Source organism: Xiphophorus couchianus, chromosome 1, assembly GCF_001444195.1.
Source record: "Xiphophorus couchianus chromosome 1, X_couchianus-1.0, whole genome shotgun sequence".
In the NCBI taxonomy this organism is placed as follows: Eukaryota; Metazoa; Chordata; class Actinopteri; order Cyprinodontiformes; family Poeciliidae; genus Xiphophorus; species Xiphophorus couchianus.
In genome coordinates this window covers 16,276,541-16,297,889 of record NC_040228.1, presented here as the reverse complement: position 1 = coordinate 16,297,889, position 21,349 = coordinate 16,276,541, and the positions used below count along the sequence as shown (strand labels likewise).

At 40.1% G+C, this 21,349-nt stretch overlaps 4 protein-coding genes and 3 non-coding genes across 10 annotated transcripts; 3 read left to right on the top strand and 4 right to left on the bottom strand.

Annotated features, from left to right (window-relative positions):
• Nucleotides 1-1,362: 1,362 nt before the first annotated feature.
• LOC114150679 (zinc finger BED domain-containing protein 4) lies at nt 1,363-6,083 on the bottom strand. 2 transcript variants are annotated; one of them, XM_028027387.1, is made up of 5 exons: nt 5,502-6,083; nt 5,028-5,184; nt 4,634-4,893; nt 3,954-4,542; nt 1,363-3,278 (listed from the first exon to the last, which is right to left on the bottom strand). In XM_028027387.1, exons 1-5 carry the CDS (start codon nt 5,588-5,590, stop codon nt 2,436-2,438), a joined length of 1,938 nt encoding a protein of 645 aa, XP_027883188.1. In that variant the 5' UTR covers nt 5,591-6,083; the 3' UTR covers nt 1,363-2,435. The 2 variants fall into 2 exon arrangements, with proteins under 2 accessions (XP_027883188.1, XP_027883115.1); XM_028027314.1 differs by having other exon boundaries at nt 5,028-5,267; nt 5,502-6,082.
• A 1,219-nt stretch (nt 6,084-7,302) lies between these two features.
• Nucleotides 7,303-9,145, bottom strand: vma22 (vacuolar ATPase assembly factor VMA22). Its single transcript, XM_028030817.1, has 5 exons — nt 8,918-9,145; nt 8,398-8,501; nt 8,193-8,305; nt 7,916-8,107; nt 7,303-7,713 (listed from the first exon to the last, which is right to left on the bottom strand). Exons 1-5 carry the CDS (start codon nt 9,035-9,037, stop codon nt 7,547-7,549), a joined length of 696 nt encoding a protein of 231 aa, XP_027886618.1. The 5' UTR covers nt 9,038-9,145; the 3' UTR covers nt 7,303-7,546.
• Nucleotides 9,146-9,472: 327 nt separating this feature from the next.
• trnae-uuc (transfer RNA glutamic acid (anticodon UUC)) lies at nt 9,473-9,544 on the bottom strand. Its single transcript has one exon. It is a non-coding gene; the product is annotated as a tRNA-Glu (tRNA).
• A 550-nt stretch (nt 9,545-10,094) lies between these two features.
• On the top strand, nt 10,095-10,166 carry trnah-gug (transfer RNA histidin (anticodon GUG)). Its single transcript has one exon. It is a non-coding gene; the product is annotated as a tRNA-His (tRNA).
• A 524-nt stretch (nt 10,167-10,690) lies between these two features.
• On the top strand, nt 10,691-13,411 carry ebp (EBP cholestenol delta-isomerase). 3 transcript variants are annotated; one of them, XM_028030946.1, is made up of 5 exons: nt 10,691-10,843; nt 11,025-11,328; nt 11,423-11,459; nt 11,573-11,703; nt 11,799-13,411. In XM_028030946.1, the coding sequence occupies exons 2-5, from the start codon at nt 11,028-11,030 to the stop codon at nt 12,017-12,019; spliced, it is 690 nt and encodes a 229-aa protein (XP_027886747.1). In that variant the 5' UTR covers nt 10,691-10,843; nt 11,025-11,027; the 3' UTR covers nt 12,020-13,411. The 3 variants fall into 3 exon arrangements, with proteins under 3 accessions (XP_027886747.1, XP_027886917.1, XP_027886834.1); XM_028031116.1 differs by having other exon boundaries at nt 10,699-10,950; XM_028031033.1 differs by having other exon boundaries at nt 10,699-10,956.
• A 1,762-nt stretch (nt 13,412-15,173) lies between these two features.
• On the top strand, nt 15,174-15,246 carry trnaf-gaa (transfer RNA phenylalanine (anticodon GAA)). Its single transcript has one exon. It is a non-coding gene; the product is annotated as a tRNA-Phe (tRNA).
• Nucleotides 15,247-15,334: 88 nt separating this feature from the next.
• On the bottom strand, nt 15,335-18,155 carry fkbpl (FKBP prolyl isomerase like). The gene is made up of 4 exons (XM_028029801.1): nt 17,984-18,155; nt 17,108-17,269; nt 16,340-16,620; nt 15,335-16,143 (listed from the first exon to the last, which is right to left on the bottom strand). Exons 2-4 carry the CDS (start codon nt 17,265-17,267, stop codon nt 15,508-15,510), a joined length of 1,077 nt encoding a protein of 358 aa, XP_027885602.1. The 5' UTR covers nt 17,268-17,269; nt 17,984-18,155; the 3' UTR covers nt 15,335-15,507.
• Nucleotides 18,156-21,349: the final 3,194 nt, after the last annotated feature.

Below are 21,349 nucleotides of genomic sequence, written 5' to 3'. Positions count from 1 at the left end.
GGGGTTATTTCGATACCGAGCGCAACTTTTTTCTTGGTGAAGTCCTGCAGTGCATCAGGCATTATGGAGGCCACCTAAAGGGCACTAAAAACAGGAGTGTATTTGGAACAAGGTAGTCTGAACAAACAATGTGCGTGGAGTGCAGAGTGGTCCTATACGCGTATGTGCCTGTGAGCAATCAATCTATGAAATCACACCGCATCGGGGGGAGAACCAGTTTGATGAGTGTGTGTGTGTATATTTGTGCAGATGGAAAATGTCTCCCTGCACTGCAGATATAATAACTTGAGGGGAAAGAGAAAGAGAGAGAGAGAGAGGCAAGAGGAATAAAGCGAGGCGGGGGCAGTTCAATTACAATTTCCTTCCCTCCCTCTGTCTAGCTCTCTGCCAAGTAATTCATTTCTGAGGCAATTACCAATAGGGCCGCATCCCGGCCCTGGTCGCCTAACTCAAATGGATGAGCTGTCACAGCTCAGGGGAGTGAGGGAGGTAGGGAGAGCGCAGGCTGGAGAGATGCATCAAGCTGCTCCAGATACAATCACAAACAACAACACACCCAGAGAGTGAGCATTTATAGCACATCTCCGAGATGAACACAATGACACATCCCATGCACACATCTTCATCTGCAAAGGGCGTCCTGTGGTGGTAATCATTAAGATAGCAGCAACCTCTGATAATAATTATCCATGAAGGAATTCTTTCTGAAGTGGTTTCTCAGCAGAAACAACAGCAGCTGTACTGAAACAAAGCTACTTCTGCGTGTGGTCACTTTCAAACTTGCTGCTTTTAATCCTTGCTGTAACTTAAGAACATCCCTCTTTTAGCGGGGCCCACTTGTGAGCCTACCTGATGGTGAGAAGAAAGCTGATCTGTTGGCTGTTACAGCCGCCTGCCTGCTGACTCAAATTTTATTTTAAAGGCACTATTACAATTACCTTGCCTCCCCACCGGCCCATCCCCGAATAAAGGATAACACACTCTGATACAGTCAGGGCTCTTCAAAGCAGACGTGAGGCCATTGCTGTGACGTGAGTCAAAGCAAAGCCTGTTTTAGAATAAAACAGAAAAGATAAATTGGAGCATACCTACATTCTTATATGTTTAAACATTTAAAGACTCTTAATTCTACTTTTATCTAATAGTTTTGACAAAACATACCTCAGTGTTTAAAACTGATATTCCTTTATTCTGATGTCCTGGTGTTAAGGTTTACAGTAACTGAGGGAAATAATTAGGGGATGTATCTTTTGATTTGCAGTGAATGTAATCCTTCTCAGATGACAACGAAGCAATGACAGGCAGCCAGTAGAGTAGTTTTACATACATTCATGGAGAAAACAAGCCTTATACTACTGTCAATAATATTGGGAAGATTTTATTTATTCTTGCTCCTTGTGTAGGATTTAAGAAGGGAAGCTGTACTCATTTAATCACAAGTATTTATATAGAGTATGTATTTGATTTTAAGCAAGGTTTATTGCCAGCATAAAAGCAGTTTTGGCAGACTGCAAAGACTTCAAAGAAGCAATTGCGTCTACACATCAATCTGAGAAAGGTCGTCTGGCAATTTATAAATACATTAACATCCATCGTTTCCAAATTGAGAAAGGTCATTCACATATGGAATTCATTTAAGACACTTTCTAGCTACAGAATGCAAATTGCACCAACATCCAAGAGTTGTATCTTAGATTTTACAGGGTTTCTGGAGGTTGAGTAGCTAGGGTTGTTTTTCCATTTAAAAACACCCACTAAAATCTGACCGATCACGCAATAACTTTGGATGCGGGAGGGGGGAGTTTGCGAGGGAGATTGTGACTGGAAGGGGTGGATGACTTTAAGGCTGAAAACAAAATGACACAATTTTCGTCACACAACTGTGACAACAAAAACCAAAGAGTGGCTCAGAATTCATGAACAGCAATGTTAGAAATTGGTAAAAATTTTATAGAAAACCGTTAAATGTAGTTATTCCCTAATTCCTAAAGTTGGTTTCAGAAGCCATTAGATCACAATGTAAACTTATGTTTTATCATGACTGTTTGGACAGCAAATAAACTTTTGTTCTCTCCTGACTGTAGGCAAAAATACAACAGACAATTCACTAAGCGAAGGTTGGAACCAGATAATAGGAACTTGATGGTCATCTGAAGACCTTGAAATGGCAAAATAAAGACAGATGGAGTGAGTATTTTAGTCTTGATCTGATCTCAGACATTTTAGATCTTCATAGTGTGAAAACCCATATTCAGAATATCCACATCTAAAACCATACTTAAGGAAGGAAGCTAGTTATTTCAGTCTCAAAATAACAGGTGTGTAATTTACTACGTTGCTCACTCAGGTCTCTTCACAGCAACAAGTGAAGTCACGTTTCTAAAACTAAAAACCCTCAGGTTGCTCTTCAGATAAAATATGGCTGACTCATAGCTTTAAGTCCACAACAATTTGTAGTTGGCTTTGAGGTAGATGAGTGTCTCCAAGTTCTTTGGTAGGACGTGGCCTCTCTCTGGCAACAGGAGGCGTCTGGCTGCAGAAAAGATATTCTCCACCACAGTGTCACAAGCAGGTATGGTAAATGCTCTTTTGGCTACTTGAGCTAGCAGAGGAAAGTCAATGGTTTTACGGCGCCAGTAATGCAAAGCCTCTTCATCTGTGGGCTCCTCGTGAAGGTAGACAGATAACTCCTGTTCCAGGCTTTTAGCCTGTGTCGCAGGTCTCTGCTTGATAAAAGAGAACAATTTGCAGGGGCGAGACAACGAGGAGACCGGGGATGGTGATGGAGTAGGAAGAGTTTGGGACTGAGGGCTAATGTCTGTGTTGAGGTCGGCTGGGGGAGAGGCTGTGGAATGTTTGGATAATTCCTCTAGGAGAACTTGCTTGTGCCAGTCAGGGTTGCTGCTCCAAGTAAGTTTAAACTGGGGGTCCAGGGTGGTCGCAGTAATGTACAATGGGTTTTCCAGGATCGGCGCCAGAAGGCGTTCCAGGGACTGGTTTAGACCGAGCAGGAGGGCGGGGCAGTGGGGAGTTGATGTCTCAGAGAGGTGCTTGCGCAGACCAAGAACACAAGGCAGAGCCAAACTGATGGACACATGTCTGTCCAGTTGGGTGTCTCTCTGTGCGTCTCTGTGCACCATGTCCCAGGCCTCAGTGAAGGGCTCCAAAATGTCAGTGAGTTCCCTTAGCAGGGCTCTTTCTGAGCTACTCAACGCTACCTCCCCGGGACCGCTCACCTCCTCCAGGAACTCCACTGAGTCCAGAAGCCGCCGCAAGACCTGTAGGAAAAAAAGTGAAGAAACGAAACAGCTATGAGATCATATATCAATAAATTTGCACTATTGATAGACATATGCACATTTTAATTGTAATGTTTCTGGGACATCTATCAATCTAAACTCTTATAATCACATTATCTCAATGTAAAAATATATTATGTTGTATTAAGACTATGTAAAGAGTCTTGGGAATCCACATTTTTGAAGTTTAAAGATTTCACTGTCTCTGAGACTGGTTCTGCTAGCGTCTCATTCAGCCAAAAGGAGGATTTTACTCTCCAAAGCCGCCCACTACTCTGTGATGTCCAAGGTTGAAATCAAATTAAAGATTCAATGCAATCCACTGGTTTTCTTTATTTAGACCTTTTACGACTTGGCATTATATAAATGTCATTATATGGAATTAGATTACAGTGAAAGACTAATCTTAATTGGATTGGATGGGATTGAATTGTACTGGATAGGATTCGACAGGATTGGTTTGTGGTTTAATCAGATTGTCTTTAATTGTACTTGAATTTAAACCAGCTTTGATCCTCCGTAAAGTTCTCTCAGAAACATTTTGTTGGTGTATGCAAAAATAAATTGCCTTCATTAAACAGAAGGGAAGTTAAATATGGTAAAATATGTTAATATTTAAGTTCCTTTATTCATGATCGTAATACTATTACTTGCCTTGAGTTGAGCAGCCCAATCTGTAGCAGTATCGTGAAGGTTTCGGGTTCCCCCAGGCAACCACCCATCAAACACCTGGATGAGTTTCTCAGGAGGTACAGCAGAGGTAATATAGTTATAGAAACGTGCAACCTTGGTCAAAGTAGAGGAAATTTGTGGGGAAGAGCGCAACCCCTCCCTGACACATTGTTCCAGAGAGCGAGAGAAACAGTCTACCCGACAAACGCCCAAACCCTGTTCCCAAGACTCCCCCCAGTCTTCCTCCTCTCCATTACACTCGTGGCCATTACTGATCCATTGCTCTGCATTGTCCAGCACTTGATCTGTCGGATCATCATCTTGGCCGTTAGTAAGAACAGGTGGAAGCAAGAAGCCAGGAAGACAACTTGGCCTCGCCGTTGACGTCGCTGGAAAAGGGTCTGCAACGACGCAAAATGCTCTCCCTGACACGCCGTGAGAATGACACACTTCGTCAAAATCTGCCAGCACACGGCTCGCCGAGCTACTGCAAGTCAGTGGGAGGCAGGCCAGGAGAGCAGAACGTATCTGCCAGTCAGATGCAAGATAATGGCAGGTAACACCGAGATACCTGCAACGAAAGAGAAAGAAGTATGCCACACAGTTGGGGAATCTAACCATGCTGCTGGTTTATTTTTTTAGGGTTTATGTTGCCAACTCACCCTGACGCAGTTTGAGTTTGGCTCCTCCAGAGGTCTAAGCTAAGACTGAGGGTGTGTGCTGATGCTACGGCCTGACGTGTAGCCAGCTGAGCCTGGTAAGCGTAGGCAGGGAGAAGCTGTCCCTGGATGTAGTGCTGGGGCTCAGGGGTGTAACGGGGCTCCAGGAGCTGCAGCAACTCCCTGAAGCCCTGATTTTCCACAATAGACACTGGCTGCAGGTCATGCACGATCATCTTAGCTATCGCCTCGGAGATGAGAACCTACCATAATCCCAAAAAGATAAAAAAATCACAAACTTTACCTTTTGTACTCACTTTGGATTTCATTGCTCTGCTCCATTTGAGGGCTTTCAGAGGGAGCGTTATTTCAAGGAGTGACAGACATTAACACATACCTGACGGGGGTCATGTCTGTCAAACTTAGTCACCCCTGCTCCAGGGCCTCCTCCTCCCTCAAGGGTGCCCACTCCTCCAACACTTACTAGGGCTCCTCCTCCTGTTCCAGTTGTTACAGGGAGTGTGAAGCGGGGGTTTCCTCCATTGGTTGTGAAACTGTGCAGGCAAGCAGAGGAATAACCCTCTCTCTTCATATCCTTCCTTTTCACAAAGTCATCATACATAGCTGGGTGTTTACGCTGAATGGGAGAGAAACAGATGTTAATGGATAAGATGCTTAATATGTCATATGTATGTCAGAGAACAGCATGAAAGTGTACATTTTAATGGAGAAATGAATAAACTCTCAATAACACAAAAGCAACAGTCTGTCTTTGCTGATCCAGCAAATTTAATATATGCAGAGACATTGGGCCAGCTGATCACACTGGACATCATTAATTTATTTCTGCAATAGGATTTTGACACATTACCTTAAGATGTGTAACGAAGTTGGACGTAACGCTCCGTTTCGCCTGGATTCTGGTGCCACAAGCCTTACAGTTGGACTCGATTTTACCATTTTCCCCCTCGAACACAATATTGAAATAATCCAGGATAGACACTTTCGAAACTGACGCCATTGGAGCGAACAGCTGCTCTGCTCCAAAGTGAAATCAGCCGGCGATCCGAGTCCAAGGAATCAGCCTCACCTTGCCCCAGATCATGAGCGCAGGCAAGCCGTCGTGTTTACATCCCAGTCCACCCCCAGTATCACGCGTAGAAAAATGATCGCTCCACAGACACAAAGCTAATTGAACTGGAAGGGCTCCCGTTGCTTGCGCATCCAAAATAGGCCACGGTCGAGCTACACAAGCAGCAGTAGCAGCGGCGGATGTCTGGAAACATCAATAACATAACCGTGAGGCCACATCCGTGCTTCCAGCGCTCCCATCCGCCGCTCGGACGCAAGTGAAGCGGAGACAGAGCAAAGACCTTCATGGAGGAGGCAGACACACAGCACTGACCCGCTGTGGTTGCTATAGTCGATCTGGATCAGGATGTGCAGTGCAGGTCATGCGTTTTCATGCATTTGTCAAATAATAAAAAATGTGTTTATTTGATTTTTTTTCTCCAATGAGGCAAACTAAACAATACAGTTTAAATTGTCCAAAAAAAAAAAAAAGACTAAGTAGCTTTGTCTTGAAATCAAAATTACACAAGATAGTACAATAAATTTATAGCCCCATTACTTTGATAAATGTTCCTTAACGACTTTCCTTAGTCTTTGACCACGTTTCTATGTAATATTGTTAGAGGTAGATTGAATTTCTTAAACGTGGCATTTTGAACATAAATTGGCAGTTGGTATGAGATTGAGCTATACATTTTAAGTTAAGGCTTTTAAGATTAAGATTGAGGTAACCCATCTTCTTACAGACACAAAATGTTAGGAACACATACCTCCAGCCATGGCTTCTTTTCAATGCCCAGGACGTAGAGTTGTAGAATCAACTCAAGCTTTTATTGTTGTCGCCTAAAGTTTTTCTTTAACTTTCCCAGATCTAAACTAAAATAGTATGAAGGCAATCAAGGATTCACCATTTTTGAAGTTGCTCTACCAAAATTGTACAAGTTTACCACTCAAAATAAGGAGGGCTGAGAATGTTCTGTGTTTAAAATTAATATTTCAGATACATTTTCCTTTTTGGCTTTAAATAGTAAAAAAAAGAGTCACTGCTAGAACAAATAGCATTTTCTTACTTTTATTACATGATTTACTATGTTTTTCATGTATTATGTGTGTTTAGACTGTTTTGTAAAGCATTTTGGTCAACTTATGTTTTTCATATACCAAATGAAAGACCTAACAGACATTTAGTGAAAATAATCTTGATAAATTTTTGATATCATCATTTTGCTGGAATAAAAAAAATCATCAAATGCTACGTAACTGGAAAAATTGACCATGTCCGGTATACAACATCAGGGGTCTGTACTTTGACACATGAGGGCTGTTTTGAGAGCAAAAGGGAAGATGCTTTTAGGAAGATAGCGATCCTCATATGTGTAATCAGTGTACAAAGCAAAATGATACCATGTTTAAACCAAACAAGAATTAATCATATAAGGCCATTCAGTAAAATGTTCCATTTAGCATCACCAATTTACCTACAAATAAATGTTTGTAATGAGTGAAGAAACCGTACAAAATGTTACACCAGCATGTCGACCAAACAATTTTAGAGTTATTTACCTTACTGGTAAAGGGATATAAAATATTTGAACACAAAATGTAGTTGATTCCACATTTATTTAAGCTGTGATGACAATTTGTTAGAATGCTCATAAGTCTTGGTCAAATTTACAAACTCCCACACATTTATATACATAACTCAACTAACTTACACATTTTGCAACGACATGGAAAATTAAATTATTTAACAATAATTAATGACACAGGAACTGTTCAGCCTGTGATTTCCACCTTTAAAATCCAGCAATAACTTCTTATATCATCTGATAATGACGTTATGATTTATAAACTCTCGTTTGCTGAAAGAACATCCGCTTCCTTCTCATTTAATCGAGCAGAGGTATTTAGTCCAGTTGAGCCATCATTGTTTCTCAAGTCATGCTTCAGCTCCTGTCTGGCGTTTAAAACCACGATCTGGAGAGCTGCAATCTCAGCTGAAAGCTCTATGACTGCAATGGAACAGACAGGAGAAACTCAATTAAGAACCACAAATTATTCATTGGAATTTATATTTATATTATACAATCGTTGAGGATCCAAAGGTCCATGTTTTCAAATAGTCTCACTAATATATCGGTATGTGTTTTGTAAGCTGTACTTTGTGAATGCGCAACAACGTTTGGCAAAAGTTTCCTTTATTTTAAGCCATACCTTGTTTGAACGATGACTGTGCTTGTTTCAGAGACTGCGGCACCAAAATCCCAAACCACTTTAGTGGGTCCTGCTGAGGATTATGGTCTCTTTTCCTGCCAGGGTTTACCTCAGGAGCTTTTTCACTGCTTATGTCTTCACTTGTCTTTTTTTCTGCTACATCACTTTTTGTATTTCTTCTTCGTCTAATGCCTGTGAAATAAAATAAAAGAGTGAAGACTAAAAGAAAAAGGTTTATGGTAGACATTGCCAGAACACATTTTTCTCAATGCATCACCTTCTTCTTGAGGTCCAATATCCTCTATTGAGGTTGGTTCTTTTACAAATTTGTCATTGCATTTTCGTGACGATCTGACTGCGCAAAATTCTACCTCATCATTCTCCAGGGTTCTGTAACACAGAAATGCACAAAACAAAAGGTTAGCGGAAACTAAAAATGCAAAAACTTTGACTTTAAGAACATTTACTTTATTAATCCCCACCTAACATGCACAGAAACCAGTGGCTCCATCTCGTTTGCAAACTGAAGAGCAGAAACCTGCTTGTTTCCCATAGAGTAACGGGCCTTGCTTATGGAGAACCACCCCTACATTGAAGTAGAGAACAAAAGTAAAAATATTAGTCTATACAAGAGTAAAGAGGAAAGAGGTTGAATAATCTTACACACTCAGTGAAGCGGCTTGATAAACAGTTGCATATATATATATACATACACACACTCATCAACTATGTTTTTTTTTATTTTCTGGTAAGATAAAAAAGTAATTTTACTAAATATACATTCATAAAATGCTAAATTGTTCTGATTAAATTGTTTTAAGTATTTTTCTACAATAGCTATCATGCTTTGGTTAACAGCTTAGTTCCTTACACAAACTAATAGCTAAATACAACTACAATTGTTTGCTTCTGAAAATTCTAAATTTTTTAGATTGTTGCTTTCAAAGACAGATAGTCAAGTTGAAAGTGCGAATGTGTGTGCACATGCTATCATTTTTCTACCTGCTCGATGAGTGAGTTCAGAGTCTTCCGTTTCCCCTCCAATAACTCGAGCTGATCCATAAAATAAAGCAGCTTTTCATCCAACAAAAGACAAGAGTCTTCTTCTCTCAATACACCCATGTCGGCTGTTTAGAAAGAAGTGTTTTCTGTACAGTTTATATCGCGGCTACAATCAACACCAGATCCATCCAGAGACGACGGGTACAGCTTCCGTATAGGTGTCACATGACATAGTGAGTCACATGACTGCATTTTTCCTCTGCCACAGAGAAATATATAATTAAACACGTCTATGATTAAACATACCAACTTTGTGAATATTTAGCAGCATAACCAAAATATTTTCAGTGTTACGTCATGAAAAAGAGTTTATATTGGCAGTAAAAAATATATATATTAAAGTTTGCCATGAAATATGTGGTTTTCAATTTTTATATCTTTACCACATAGCGACGTATTTAAGTAAAGGTGAAGTATTATGGATGGAAATTCAATAAAATTGTATTATGGATGGAAATTCAATAAAATTAAAAATATCACGAGGGACAAAAGGAGTTCCCATACCGGGAGTCGAACCCGGGCCGCCTGGGTGAAAACCAGGAATCCTAACCGCTAGACCATATGGGACTTATATCAACGAGAGCAACAGGGGACCTATTAGACAGTTAACCGTGACACTCTGCAGCTGCCATGGGGACGTGGGTTTGGACCTGTACGTATTTCGTGTCCCTCACCCTTGATGTCTGCTGCACTACGATCCTCAGTCCACGCCCTCGTAACCCGACAGCGGACAGCTCCATAAATTTCGCTAATGACAGTTGTGATTGTGCTATCTCCGTCATTATCACTGCTAATGCAGCACACTAGCAAGTTTGAATGTCAAAAAAAATTGAACGACGTGAAAAACACATTTTTATAAAATTTATCTACTGCAGCTATAATCTTTGCATTTGTAAAGTCTTTCTGCAACTGTGACTTCCATCTGATAAACATTTGAAATTTAACTACACAGCTCGTTCATGCCACCATATGTAAGCTTTACTCCTTCGGGCTTCTTTCGAATAGTCTTTCTGTAAGTTAAACAGTTTTTAAAGTACCCATGAACTTTACTTCCTATATTACTTACTAGGTACATAAAGGCAGCTGGAACATCGCATTTCAGATCCCCCAGTAGCTCGCCGTGATCGTATAGTGGTTAGTACTCTGCGTTGTGGCCGCAGCAACCCCGGTTCGAATCCGGGTCACGGCAGGGATAAATCCCTGACACGGCTTGGGGGTAACATTTTGTGCTACGATTTGTCTGACTACATTAAATTAAGAATGTACTATTCATAAATAATGTAACAAGTAGTATTAAATTATATATTTCTGTTTGTGTTTACGTCTGTTGCACATTTGTAGTCTCAGCGACTGACTTTAACCTCATTCTGACTTATTTAATATCGAATCTTAATAAAGTACATCCGCAACTCACTGCTCGATGAGCAACAGAATTTTTAAACTGTTCCTCAGTTTCAAAATTCGCAGTTTTAAGATTCTTGTGAATCTGTCATGATCTGCCGTCTATGCGTGCTTTTTTTTTTTTTTTTTTAAAAGGAGGAGGATGTTTGGCAAAGAATCGCTCCTGTTCATTGGTTGTTTTCGTAAGCAAAGTCCATGTTCCGAGACAAGGAGCCAATCATCTGAACCGTCAGATCCAATGTATCTTTTCATGCGTTCGACCTCAGTAATTACAGGTTTTTCATTGGTGTTTCTAATCATGAGTTACCGCCCCCCAAGTTGACAGATTTCCGGGTTTGAGTTCACGCGTCACACTTTCATGTGAAGCAGTTGGGAATCTGCTGGATATCAATTTTGATTTTGCCCAGTCTACAGACATTCTTACAAAAACAGTGTGGCTGATCCCTAACATTGTTAGCGTCTCTGGTGAGTGGAACCAGCTGATACCAGCTTTAATTTTTATTTATTTATTTTTTTCCTTTAGTGTCTTAAACTCTGACTCTGAAAGATCTGAGAACTGGAATTGTTTCTCAGTAAGGGTAATTATATTTTAAATGATCACATCTGTATAATAATAATAAAAAAAGATGATTCTGTCTTCAAACAGATAATGGATGCCGCCTCAGCAAAAAAAACTCCTCATCCTTTCTGGCCCCGGGACCTGGTGATTCCCTCTTATGTGGCTAATGATCGGTCCATGTCAGAGATTCTGGTGTTTCTCTTCTCTGTCTCTGGGGGTTTTCTACTTGTAACCTGGCTGATCACTGGGGTCGCTGGCAGGCTGGGAACATGGAGGCGTCTGGCCCTCTGCTGGTTTGCCGTTTGTGGATTCATCCATAGCGTCATCGAGGGATGGTTTTGTCTTTATTATGACATTTTACCAGGGGATCAGAGCTTCCTGTCACAACTGTGTAAGAACCACCATAAAAACAAACAAAAAGAAAATCATGTCAGACATGTATTCTTGATTTTGAAGGTAATATGTATTCTGTTCCCCTCTCTCAGGGAAGGAGTACTCCAAAGGGGACAGTAGATATGTTATGTGAGTCACAGTCATTTTAAAAACATTGATTTAAAAAATATACATAAGTAAAGTATAAAACTGAGGTGATATGGTAAACTACTGCTGTTTTTTTTAAATTTATTCTTATTTAGAGCTGATAACTTCACAGTTTGTATGGAGACCGTGACCGCTGTCTTATGGGGTCCATTCAGTTTTTGGACCGTTTATTCCTTTTTAACTACCAAGTCCTACAGATTTGTTCTGCAGCTGATCATTTCACTCGGTAAGAAGCTCTAAGAAATATAAAACACAATGTTTACATAATGCTCTGGTCTCTCATATGTACATGTTGTGTCTAAATACGGATTTTGTCACCAGGTCAGATATACGGAGCAGTGCTGTACTTCTTCACAGAGCACAGAGATGGTTATGTTCACAGCGAGTTCGGACATCCAATCTACTTCTGGTTCTACTTTATCTTCATGAATTTTCTGTGGATTGTCATTCCTCTGGTGCTCATTGTGGATGCGTGGAGACAGCTATCAGCAGCCCAGTCACTTTCAGACAGTTCAAAGACACAGAAGGTTAAAAGGAAGTAATCTTTAAAGGGTCGTCAAAATGGGACATGCAGAAAATACATTTTAAAAGTTTAACAAATGCAAACTGTCTGTAGTCCTTTGGTTCATCTTGCAATATTGATCTGATCGTCCAAAAAGTGCCAGCAAACTAAAAGTTTTGTTCTGGCGTTTTTCTTACTATGATCATTAAAATAAATGTTTTATCCCATTTGTTCATAGTTTTTAGTTTGTGAATAAACTGGATGACATCTTAAGCTTCACATCAGTGATGTTTTCAAATTTCTTAGTTGATTAATTAAAAAATCAAGCATGTGCAAAAATAAATACATGAAATATGCAGTTTCTTTACAAACCTTACTGTTTCAGTGTTCTTAAGTCTTCTTGACTGATGTTTCTATGATCTAATGAAGTTCAATATTTTGAAGATCAACTTCCGGGACAAAAGTCTCACTGATGTTTACCCATTCTTGCTCAGTGCTTGAAATTTGCAACATTGTTTATTTTTTCTGCAGAATGACAGTGGTGTGCTTGAAGCTTTTTTTATTTTAGGAGAGAAATTATTTCTTCTTGACAACAGGCCAGCACCCCAAGGACTGTCTCTGACAGTGCTGTTTACACTGTGCCCTTTAGGCACCCAGTCCCTTGGCTGAGTTCCTGGACACTTCCTGGAATTTCTTTGGTACGCCGTGGTGAAACATTTGTCTTTTAAATAGAAAGTTGTGGTAACATGCAAATGCTATTTGTGGTGAGGTGTGAACTCTGTTTAAGAGCTTATCTGGTGGAGTCAATGTGTGTGACGACATTTTGATATGACACCACAAGATCATTCGCTGAATTGAGCATAGCATCACAAACACTTAGATGATTTGTCACCTTACATTTCTTAGATTAATGGGAAGCGTCTCATAAGTTAGCAATTATCTTAATTGACAATATTAATACATCCATCACTATCTGACTAATAATAACTGTGTGGTTATATTTAGTCTTTTATTATAATATGTTAATCAGCTGATATGGAAGCTTGTGTTGATTAAGTGAGTATGATCTGCTATGATATATGATGGCACGGCTCTGCTGCTTGTGGAATATTCTGTGCGCACGAACATCCCCGTCCGTACCAGGCTCGGTCTGTACCTGCAGCTGCAAAATCTCGGAATAACAACTCCTTATTAGGAAGTAGGACTGATAAATTGAAATAAAAATCATTTTAGTTGCTTGAGCACACCGTGCTGGAATATTCCAGAAGCAGTTTATTGTGCAGCTTAGGTGTGTCTTAAATATGTGTAACTGTGGGTAATCAGAATGTATACCAGATCTGACTGAATCGCCTTGCGGCATCTTTGTATGCATTTTTGTTGTCAGATCTCCAAAGGTGCCATTGCATTTTATTAAAGTTTGGTTGATTTCGTCTTTGATCTCTCACATCACGAACCTTGGGGGGAAGACGTGTGTGACCGTCTTCAATACAACCAAGCTATCTGAGGTCAAATAGCTCTACTTGATGAAGAGCGAGAAGTTACTTCACCATGTTCTCTGACCATTATTTGGGAAACTGTGCACACTTTAGGGACTTTGGGTGACCAAAAACCAGTCTTGTGTAAATTGGCAACAGAGAGAAATAGTTTTGTAATCCGGCCTCAAGAAAAATAAACAAATATGCAGTTTTTTAAAAGTCAACACTTCTTCGAAGCAACTTAATCCATAAATGGTCGATATTAGTGCATTCTTAGGCTGCACAATGGTGCAGTTGCACTGTTGCCTTTCAGCAAGAAGGTCCTGGGTTTAATCCTATCATGGGATCCTTCTGCGTGAAGTTTGCATGTTCTCCCTGTGCATGTGTGTTTTTTCTGGGTACTCCGGTTTCCTCTCACAGTCCAAAATCCTGACTGTTGTCCTTAGGTGTGAGTGTATGCATGTATGGTTGTCAGTTTCTGTTGTTGCCCTGTGATGAAGTGGCAACCTGTCTAGGATGTACCCTGCCTCCCGCCGAATGATTGCTGGAGATAGGCACTGATAGGTATTTTCCTTTCGAACCTAAATAAAAGAAAGAACCACAGACAACGTGGCACCAGCCCCTTCGCATCTGTGCAACGATCAGCATGTTCAGATGATGAAGGGATGGGTAGCGCATTTTTACAAGTGGCAAAATCCTTGCCTTATAATGCAAAGGGAGGCTGATAATGCTGATTAGCTTAAGTACCATCTTTGTTTTAAAGTCACCAGTTCTTCTGATTTTTGCACTTTCCAGGTCAAATTAGATTTTTTAGGGATAAATATTTCTAGTGACATTTGAATTGAGAAGAAAGTGGGTTGTAAGAGAGAGGGTGAAGACATGGCTAAGGCCAACCGCCCAGGACTCAAATCTGTGACAGCCATGTAGAGGACTGAGGCCTCTGTAGATGGGTTACGCTCTTTACCACTACACCACCGCCATGCTTCTCGTGGCTAATATTTTGGATTACTTATAATTATCTGATCCCTCTTGCTAATTCCATGACAACTGTAAATATAAAAATTGACAAAGAAAAACAGATTTTTCACTGTCTAACCTTTAGTCCAACACTTTACTTTTTACCACTGAGGTTATAAAACTGGTCTCGGATGCATGTTGCTAACCATGGAGTTTCAGGTCTAATTTTGGTTTTTAACCATCGCCCACCTCTCTAAAAAAAATAAGGCGTGAAGTCAGAAAAAGCTGAACATGTAAACATAGCATGCAAATGGTCATTAGAACTAATCTTTACACAATTATGACTTTGTTTAAGAGCTTTAAATTATTGAACATAAAAACATTCTTATATAAATTTTACATTTGAGTATTTGTGTTTTCTTTCCAATTTCATTTCCAATTGCAATTGGAAAGAAAGCACTGGATCAAATTTACACATGAAAATTTAAGCTATTTAAGCAAACCTCATCATCCCAGGTTTGTGACGTCTTTAATAAGAGACAACTTATGAGATAAAAATGCCATGAAAATGGTTTTACTGAAGCTACCGATAAGTTTGAAAGACATGATAGCGACGTGCTGGAGTTGGTGAAAAACCTTTAATGTTATGGAACCTTTTATAGCAGTTTGCCCAAAAGTAGGTCATCCCACGAAATCACATTCCACACCCTGACGACATCGCGCTTCTTGGTATATGGAATCACGGCCTAATTGATCCTGCACGCCGAAATAGCTCAGTTGGGAGAGCGTTAGACTGAAGATCTAAAGGTCCCTGGTTCGATCCCGGGTTTCGGCATTTTGCCTGTCTTGTTCAGTTTTGTTGACTTCTTGCGCCACCTAGTGGCCAGACACCGAACACTATAGACATTTATTGAAGGCGACCATTTTGCGACAATGAGCTCAGTCAGCCGTTCTTTATTTATTATCCCAACCTCCATTCAAGGAGATCAGACATATTTGTAGTTATGAGGCTTTACTTTGTAACAGAGGCTGCGTCATAATTGCACTTAGATCTAATTATGAGGAAAAACATTATTAGAATTATAACATTCCATCTTTAGCTAAACATTTTACTGAGTCTCAATCCCAGCTGCACATTTCTCTCCTTTTCTCTACTCGTTATCTCTTTGAGGGCCTTCACAGCAGCAGGCAGCTCCGGCTGGATTTCCAGCAGTTTCTTAAATGCCTCTTTGGCCTCATCCAGCTCGTTCAACTTCTGGCATGCCTGGCCCAGTCGGTACCAGGCCTTTGAGGCGCCAGGTTCAAGCCGAGTCGCTTTAGCAGCACTGTCCCTGGCTCGCTGTGGTTGGTTTAATTTCAGCTGGCACAGAGACAAGTTGGAGTGAAGCTCAGCTTTCTTGATTTTAAGCTGATCAGACGAAGGGAGCTGATGCATTTCTTCCAAACAGTTTGTGTCTTCCACCTCTCCAACGAGGCCACAAAGGGGGATGAGGAGCTTGAGGGCCCGGCTGTAGCTGTCTGTTGCTCCCCATAAGTCCCCGCTCCTGAATCTACCGCCACCTCTCTCCTTGTGCGATTTCACCCACTCCCATCTTTCAGTGGGGGTCATCTCCCAGGATTCCTTTCCTGGAGTGAACGCTTGGAGCTCCACAGTGGCAATGAGAGGAAGGTCGCCATACGAAGGCTGGTGAAGAGAGGCTTCTGGTCCGGTTCCAATGGGAGTAAGTTGTATCTGAGCAATTAGACACCGTGATTAGACCTGTGATGAAACCGACTGAAGAGATTTAATTTACTCTGTAAATCCATTATAAATGCAGGTTTTTACACTTGCCTACTATGAGGCTCTTTAAAAGTTTTATCTAAAAAACTTCCAATCAAGAACAAAACCAGACTTTACTGCTACAGAACTGCTACTATAAAAATCTTACCTCACATTTCTCCCCTGCTCTCATCCCCCCCAAACATGCCTCTGTGATATCGCACTGACCCTCCCCCAGCCTCAGTGTTGTCCAGTCACCCAGGGGCACCTGCAGCGCAGTGTCCTGTTGCCGGAGAATTGGAGTTGGCACTAAATCTGCAACAGCAGTGACTGCCATCTTCTCATTTTCTTTTGCAGATGGAGGGCCATCGGAGTCATCGGACAGAGCTTTGAGCTGCACTTTTACCCGACACAGTGAGCCCAGCTTTGGACAGTGATTAGTTAGACAAGCTGCGGGGAAAGAAAGAGAAAACGAGTTTGAAAAGCATGCACCTGATTACATTGCTGTCACAAATAGTGCACTGCTAAATATTAGTCATATTAAAATTTTTAAATTATAGATAGAGATGCTAAAAAAAAAAAAAAAATCAGATGTTGACCAGAATTGGCCACATTTGCCAAATTTCAGCTTGATCAAACCTGAATGAAGACTAGTGGATTGGGAATATCCAAAATCTAGTTACTTCCTCTGTTTAAAAATAAAAGCAAAAATATTTTTAAGTTTTTTTCACAAACGGTAACAAGATGTTTCATCTTTTCCTAATACAATTGATTCTTTGTGGCTCATTGTTTGAATACTAGAGGGGAAAGAAAGTCAATACTGTGGCTTACGTTTCCAGCATTGGAATCAACAGGTTACAGTACTATAGAAACTAGAAATTCAACATAGGCCACAAAATTCTGATCAGTGAAACTGCAACTAAAAGGAATGCCCTACATGTGTCATCTGCTGTATTAGAAGAGATTTGTTGAGTCCATTCATGCGTCTCATTTCGCTGAACCCTCCAGAGTCCTCCAGGACACACACAGACCCACGAGGTGACATCAACAGCTTCTTGTTTATCAGGCTGCATTTCTACAAGGTCAACAGGCTCCATCACTGGGTGGACAAAACATACAGACAAAGACATAAAGATGAACAACTGGTTGTTCACATCTCTATTTTACAATCACATTAAAAAGCAGCAAAGCTCCTTGTTTTGAGGGAAAGTACAACTTCAGCTTTAGACATTGATGTATTTATGTAATCAACGGCAAGAAAATAATGTTTTATTATTATTAGGTTTGGAAAATATAAAAAGTCTGATCAGTTTCCTCACGTGTTGTCACTAGAGGCATGTTTGAATGAAAGCTCTTTCTCCTGGAAGAGGAGGAATTTTTTCTTAAACAGTAATTTATAGACACAAGATTAACAGAATAAAACCGACCAGGACATGTTATTTGATAAAACGAAAATATTATCTTAAGTTAGTTTGACTGGTACTCGTTTTTTTGGACGAAAAACGCAGTGCTTTAGCAAAACGGCGGAGCAAATTAATAATAATTATATTTTTAAAAAGTCATACAAAGTTACTATCCTACCGCAACCACATAAGGTTACTATTTGTTTGCATGGCTAAAATATAAGGTTAAGTATTGTAACAAGTTATCCACAGGGTTTTATCCACGTTTTTGTAAGAGGCTGATTGTTGCACACGGTGAATTATATTATGCAGCTTTTTTTCAGAGCAACACGAGCACAGAGAAGCGTACTAAACAACCTGGATTTCATCACTCTGGAAAAGAGTCGGACGTCAAGACTCCAAACACCCACCTGATCCCACACACAGGAGTCAGTTTCCCCGTCCTTCACACAGTAACACACCTGCAGCTTGTACCGCACAAATATTAATAACAAAAGCTCTTCTTAGTGCCCTGTCAGCCTCTTTCTCTTTGTGTTGGAGGCTGGCGTCCAGCTGCACAATGTGTGGCACACAGTGTGGTGAGGAGCATTACTGCCCTCTATCGAGCTGGAGTCTCCTTTAAGTTATATATATCAAAGGGAATCCAGACATTGGTAGCATATTTTCCTCTTAACACTACAGTTTCCATTTTCGTATCTATGCCATTATGTGTCTCCAGAACAAAACACTGTAGCCGTTTGAAATAATCCTAAACTTATAAAGTTCGTCTGTAAAACAGCTTTTCTGCTTTTCTAGCAGGTGTGCACAACAAGACTACATGAGTGTGAGTCAGCCACAACAAAGGAAAAACAAAAATGAGGTCAATTTCTTATACAGAGCTTCACGTTAGAATGGTTGTTGCTTACCAATCCTTTCCAGGCTGCAGTCATGCCTGTTTATAGCTCTGTTTCTAAAATATGTTTTTCTTCCTCTCCAATTTTCAACATGTTCCTAGGTACATTATATATTTGAAAAATGGCTTCTTTAGAAATGACCTTTTGCACCTAACCCTCCTTGAATTGGTCAAGAAGTCACTTTTCGATTTCTTGACAAGTTTCAAGTCTTGTCTAATTATCTGGTATTCTAATTTTCAAATAAACTATTATGATCTTCATAAAATACGCACATGAATAATAATGATACTAGTTTTTTTTTAAGTTGAATAAAATTCCTCTTTTGATTTCATTCTTTTTACTTGTTAAGGTATATGCCTGGATATAAAGATTTCTGTCAATCAAAGAATTTGTTGAATTTGATTGATTTCGATAATAAAAAAAACACTCAAAGTGAAGCGAAAAAAATATAATTAATAAACATTTAATAAGATGACAACATTTTTAATGTAAATGTAAAGAAGGCATTAAAGGCAAATAAAGAATGACAAAGAAGCTTCAACAAATTTGTTGAAAAATATTAATTTCCAGTAGGGGTCGCTCTAAACTCACCCATTTGACAACATTACTTCTCACAGAACATTGTATATTGTAGGCACAGGCTGGTGTATGTCTACATATGTATTGTTTTCCAAAGCATCTTTGTCTGTCTGAACCAGGTCCTCCTCACACATGCACCTATATGCAAAGTAAGGAGAAGATTTTGGAGTGAATACATTTCTAGAGTGGTTTAGTGGACAGTAGAGGGGCCTGACAAATATACAAAATAGAGCATTCCATAACTTAGGGGCCCCATTTTCTTAGAACTGGGAATGACCAGTACCAGCTGGTCAGCAGACTTATGTGACCGAGCAGGAGTGCAGCAGTGGAGAAGCTCAGTGAAGTAAGGCAGGGTAAGGCTGTTTAAGATCATAAAATCAAACAAAAAGATTTTAAAATGATCTCTAAAATACGCGGGCAGTCAGTGAGGGCAGTCGGGTAATGTGCTCTCTCTTGTGTGTTCCTGTTCAGAGGCGTTCAGCAGCACTCTGCATCAGCTGCAAACCTGTCAGTGAGGACTGGCTGAATAAATTGCAGTGATCCAGCTGCGATAAAATGAAGGTATCGATTACTGTTGCCTTGAATACATAGATTTTACCTTGAATTGTAGAAACTGGACTTAACCATGGCCCTTTTACGAGTTTAAAGTGACTTGTTTGTTTTAAAACCAAGGTTTGTTACTATGGACTTACCATACGTTGCCAGGGGGTCTACATCTACATGAGGGCTCTGACATGCTCCATTAGATCCAAAACAATTACCTCAGCCATTTTTCATTAAAATGCAAAAAATGTAGGGCCATCCAAACTTTAATAAACATAAGTCAGAGGTTTAGGCATCACCTTGACTTAGAGACACAAAGATCTAAGACAATACTCAGCATGGCAATGGTATAAAATATTGTGTTTTCTATAGAAACTCTAGAAGACCACATAGATAGAACCTTCAAAACAAGTTTTATCTGTATACTGCCAAGTGAGAGACTTTGCTAATGTAATGGAAGACAAACTGATGGCTATTTACACATCTTTACCAGGGATGCCATTAATGGGATGCCCCCGCAGTTTTCATTTGGCCATCAATGACTTCCCTTTTGGTGCTGTTATGAAATATAACTGCTGGTTTAGATGAGCATGTACCTGGATCTGTGAAGTATGCAATAGTCGCTCAGAGGCCACAGCAGTGTTTCGATTGTTGCATCAAGCAAAGAGCTGCAACACCAGGAGGCAGAGCTTCAGGCTGCTGGGAGGCCCGGTACAGCCAGAGGGATTCAATATGCATCATTCCAGAGAAGATGGTCGTAACCGGTTGAAATTGACAGGTGTCATGCAAAGCATAGTGTGTCTACTATTCTGCATTTTTCTGTCACTTAGTATCAAATGAAAGTCACACTAGGTGACAGACACTTACACACACTCACACACCCCGGCCACAAGGAGACCAGCTCCTAAACAGATCTGGCTTCAAGAATGTTGATTCCTCATAGTGTAAGCAGCACATTCTACAGTGGCTGCATGTGTGCGCTGGACTGTGTTGGACACTTTAACTGCATCTAGAGTTACTGCCCCTGGGCTGTTTGTTGTCTATGTGCGACCTGAAGAGAGCCTCAGACTTTACAGCATAAACTGAAGCCAGAGAATGTGCTGATGCTCTGCAATCTAGAGAACTCTAGAATCATCAAAGCAATTTAGATTTCTTCTACCAGGTTTATTTTATTAAGGTTTCCACACCAATTACGCAGTTAAGAGTCACATATCTCAGCAATGGCACTGTAAAAGTGCAATCATGTCATCAGCACTACTTTTCAAAAGATACAATCACAGCTTGACTCAAGTCAGAGTCATCTGAATATCTGATGTTTCAACAGCTGTAATTAAAATGTGAACGAATTATAGTGTTTCTATTGCAAAAATAGGAACTGCTAATGTTTCAACTGTGCACATATTAGTGTTTTCTGGCTCCAAACAGATACACGTTTTGCAGCTGATTAATATGATCCAGGTAATGTTTTATATTACTCCTCTTTGAGATAGTTCTGTACAGTGATTTTATAACGGAAGAAACGCAATCTACACTACCTGGCTAATCAATTAAAAGTCACAAGATTTTTAGGTGGAAATGTTAGCGAAATAAAATAGCCTTGAAATATCTATATAATTTGAAATAAACTTAGGCATCTGAATTTTTGTATTTACTTTGGTTATCTTCAGTAGTCTTTGTCCTCAGATCAGCTGAGAGGTAAAGTGTAGCCCTAAAAAAAACAGGTCATCTCAGCTCCATGTGGTCCTTTATGTAAGAGATGGC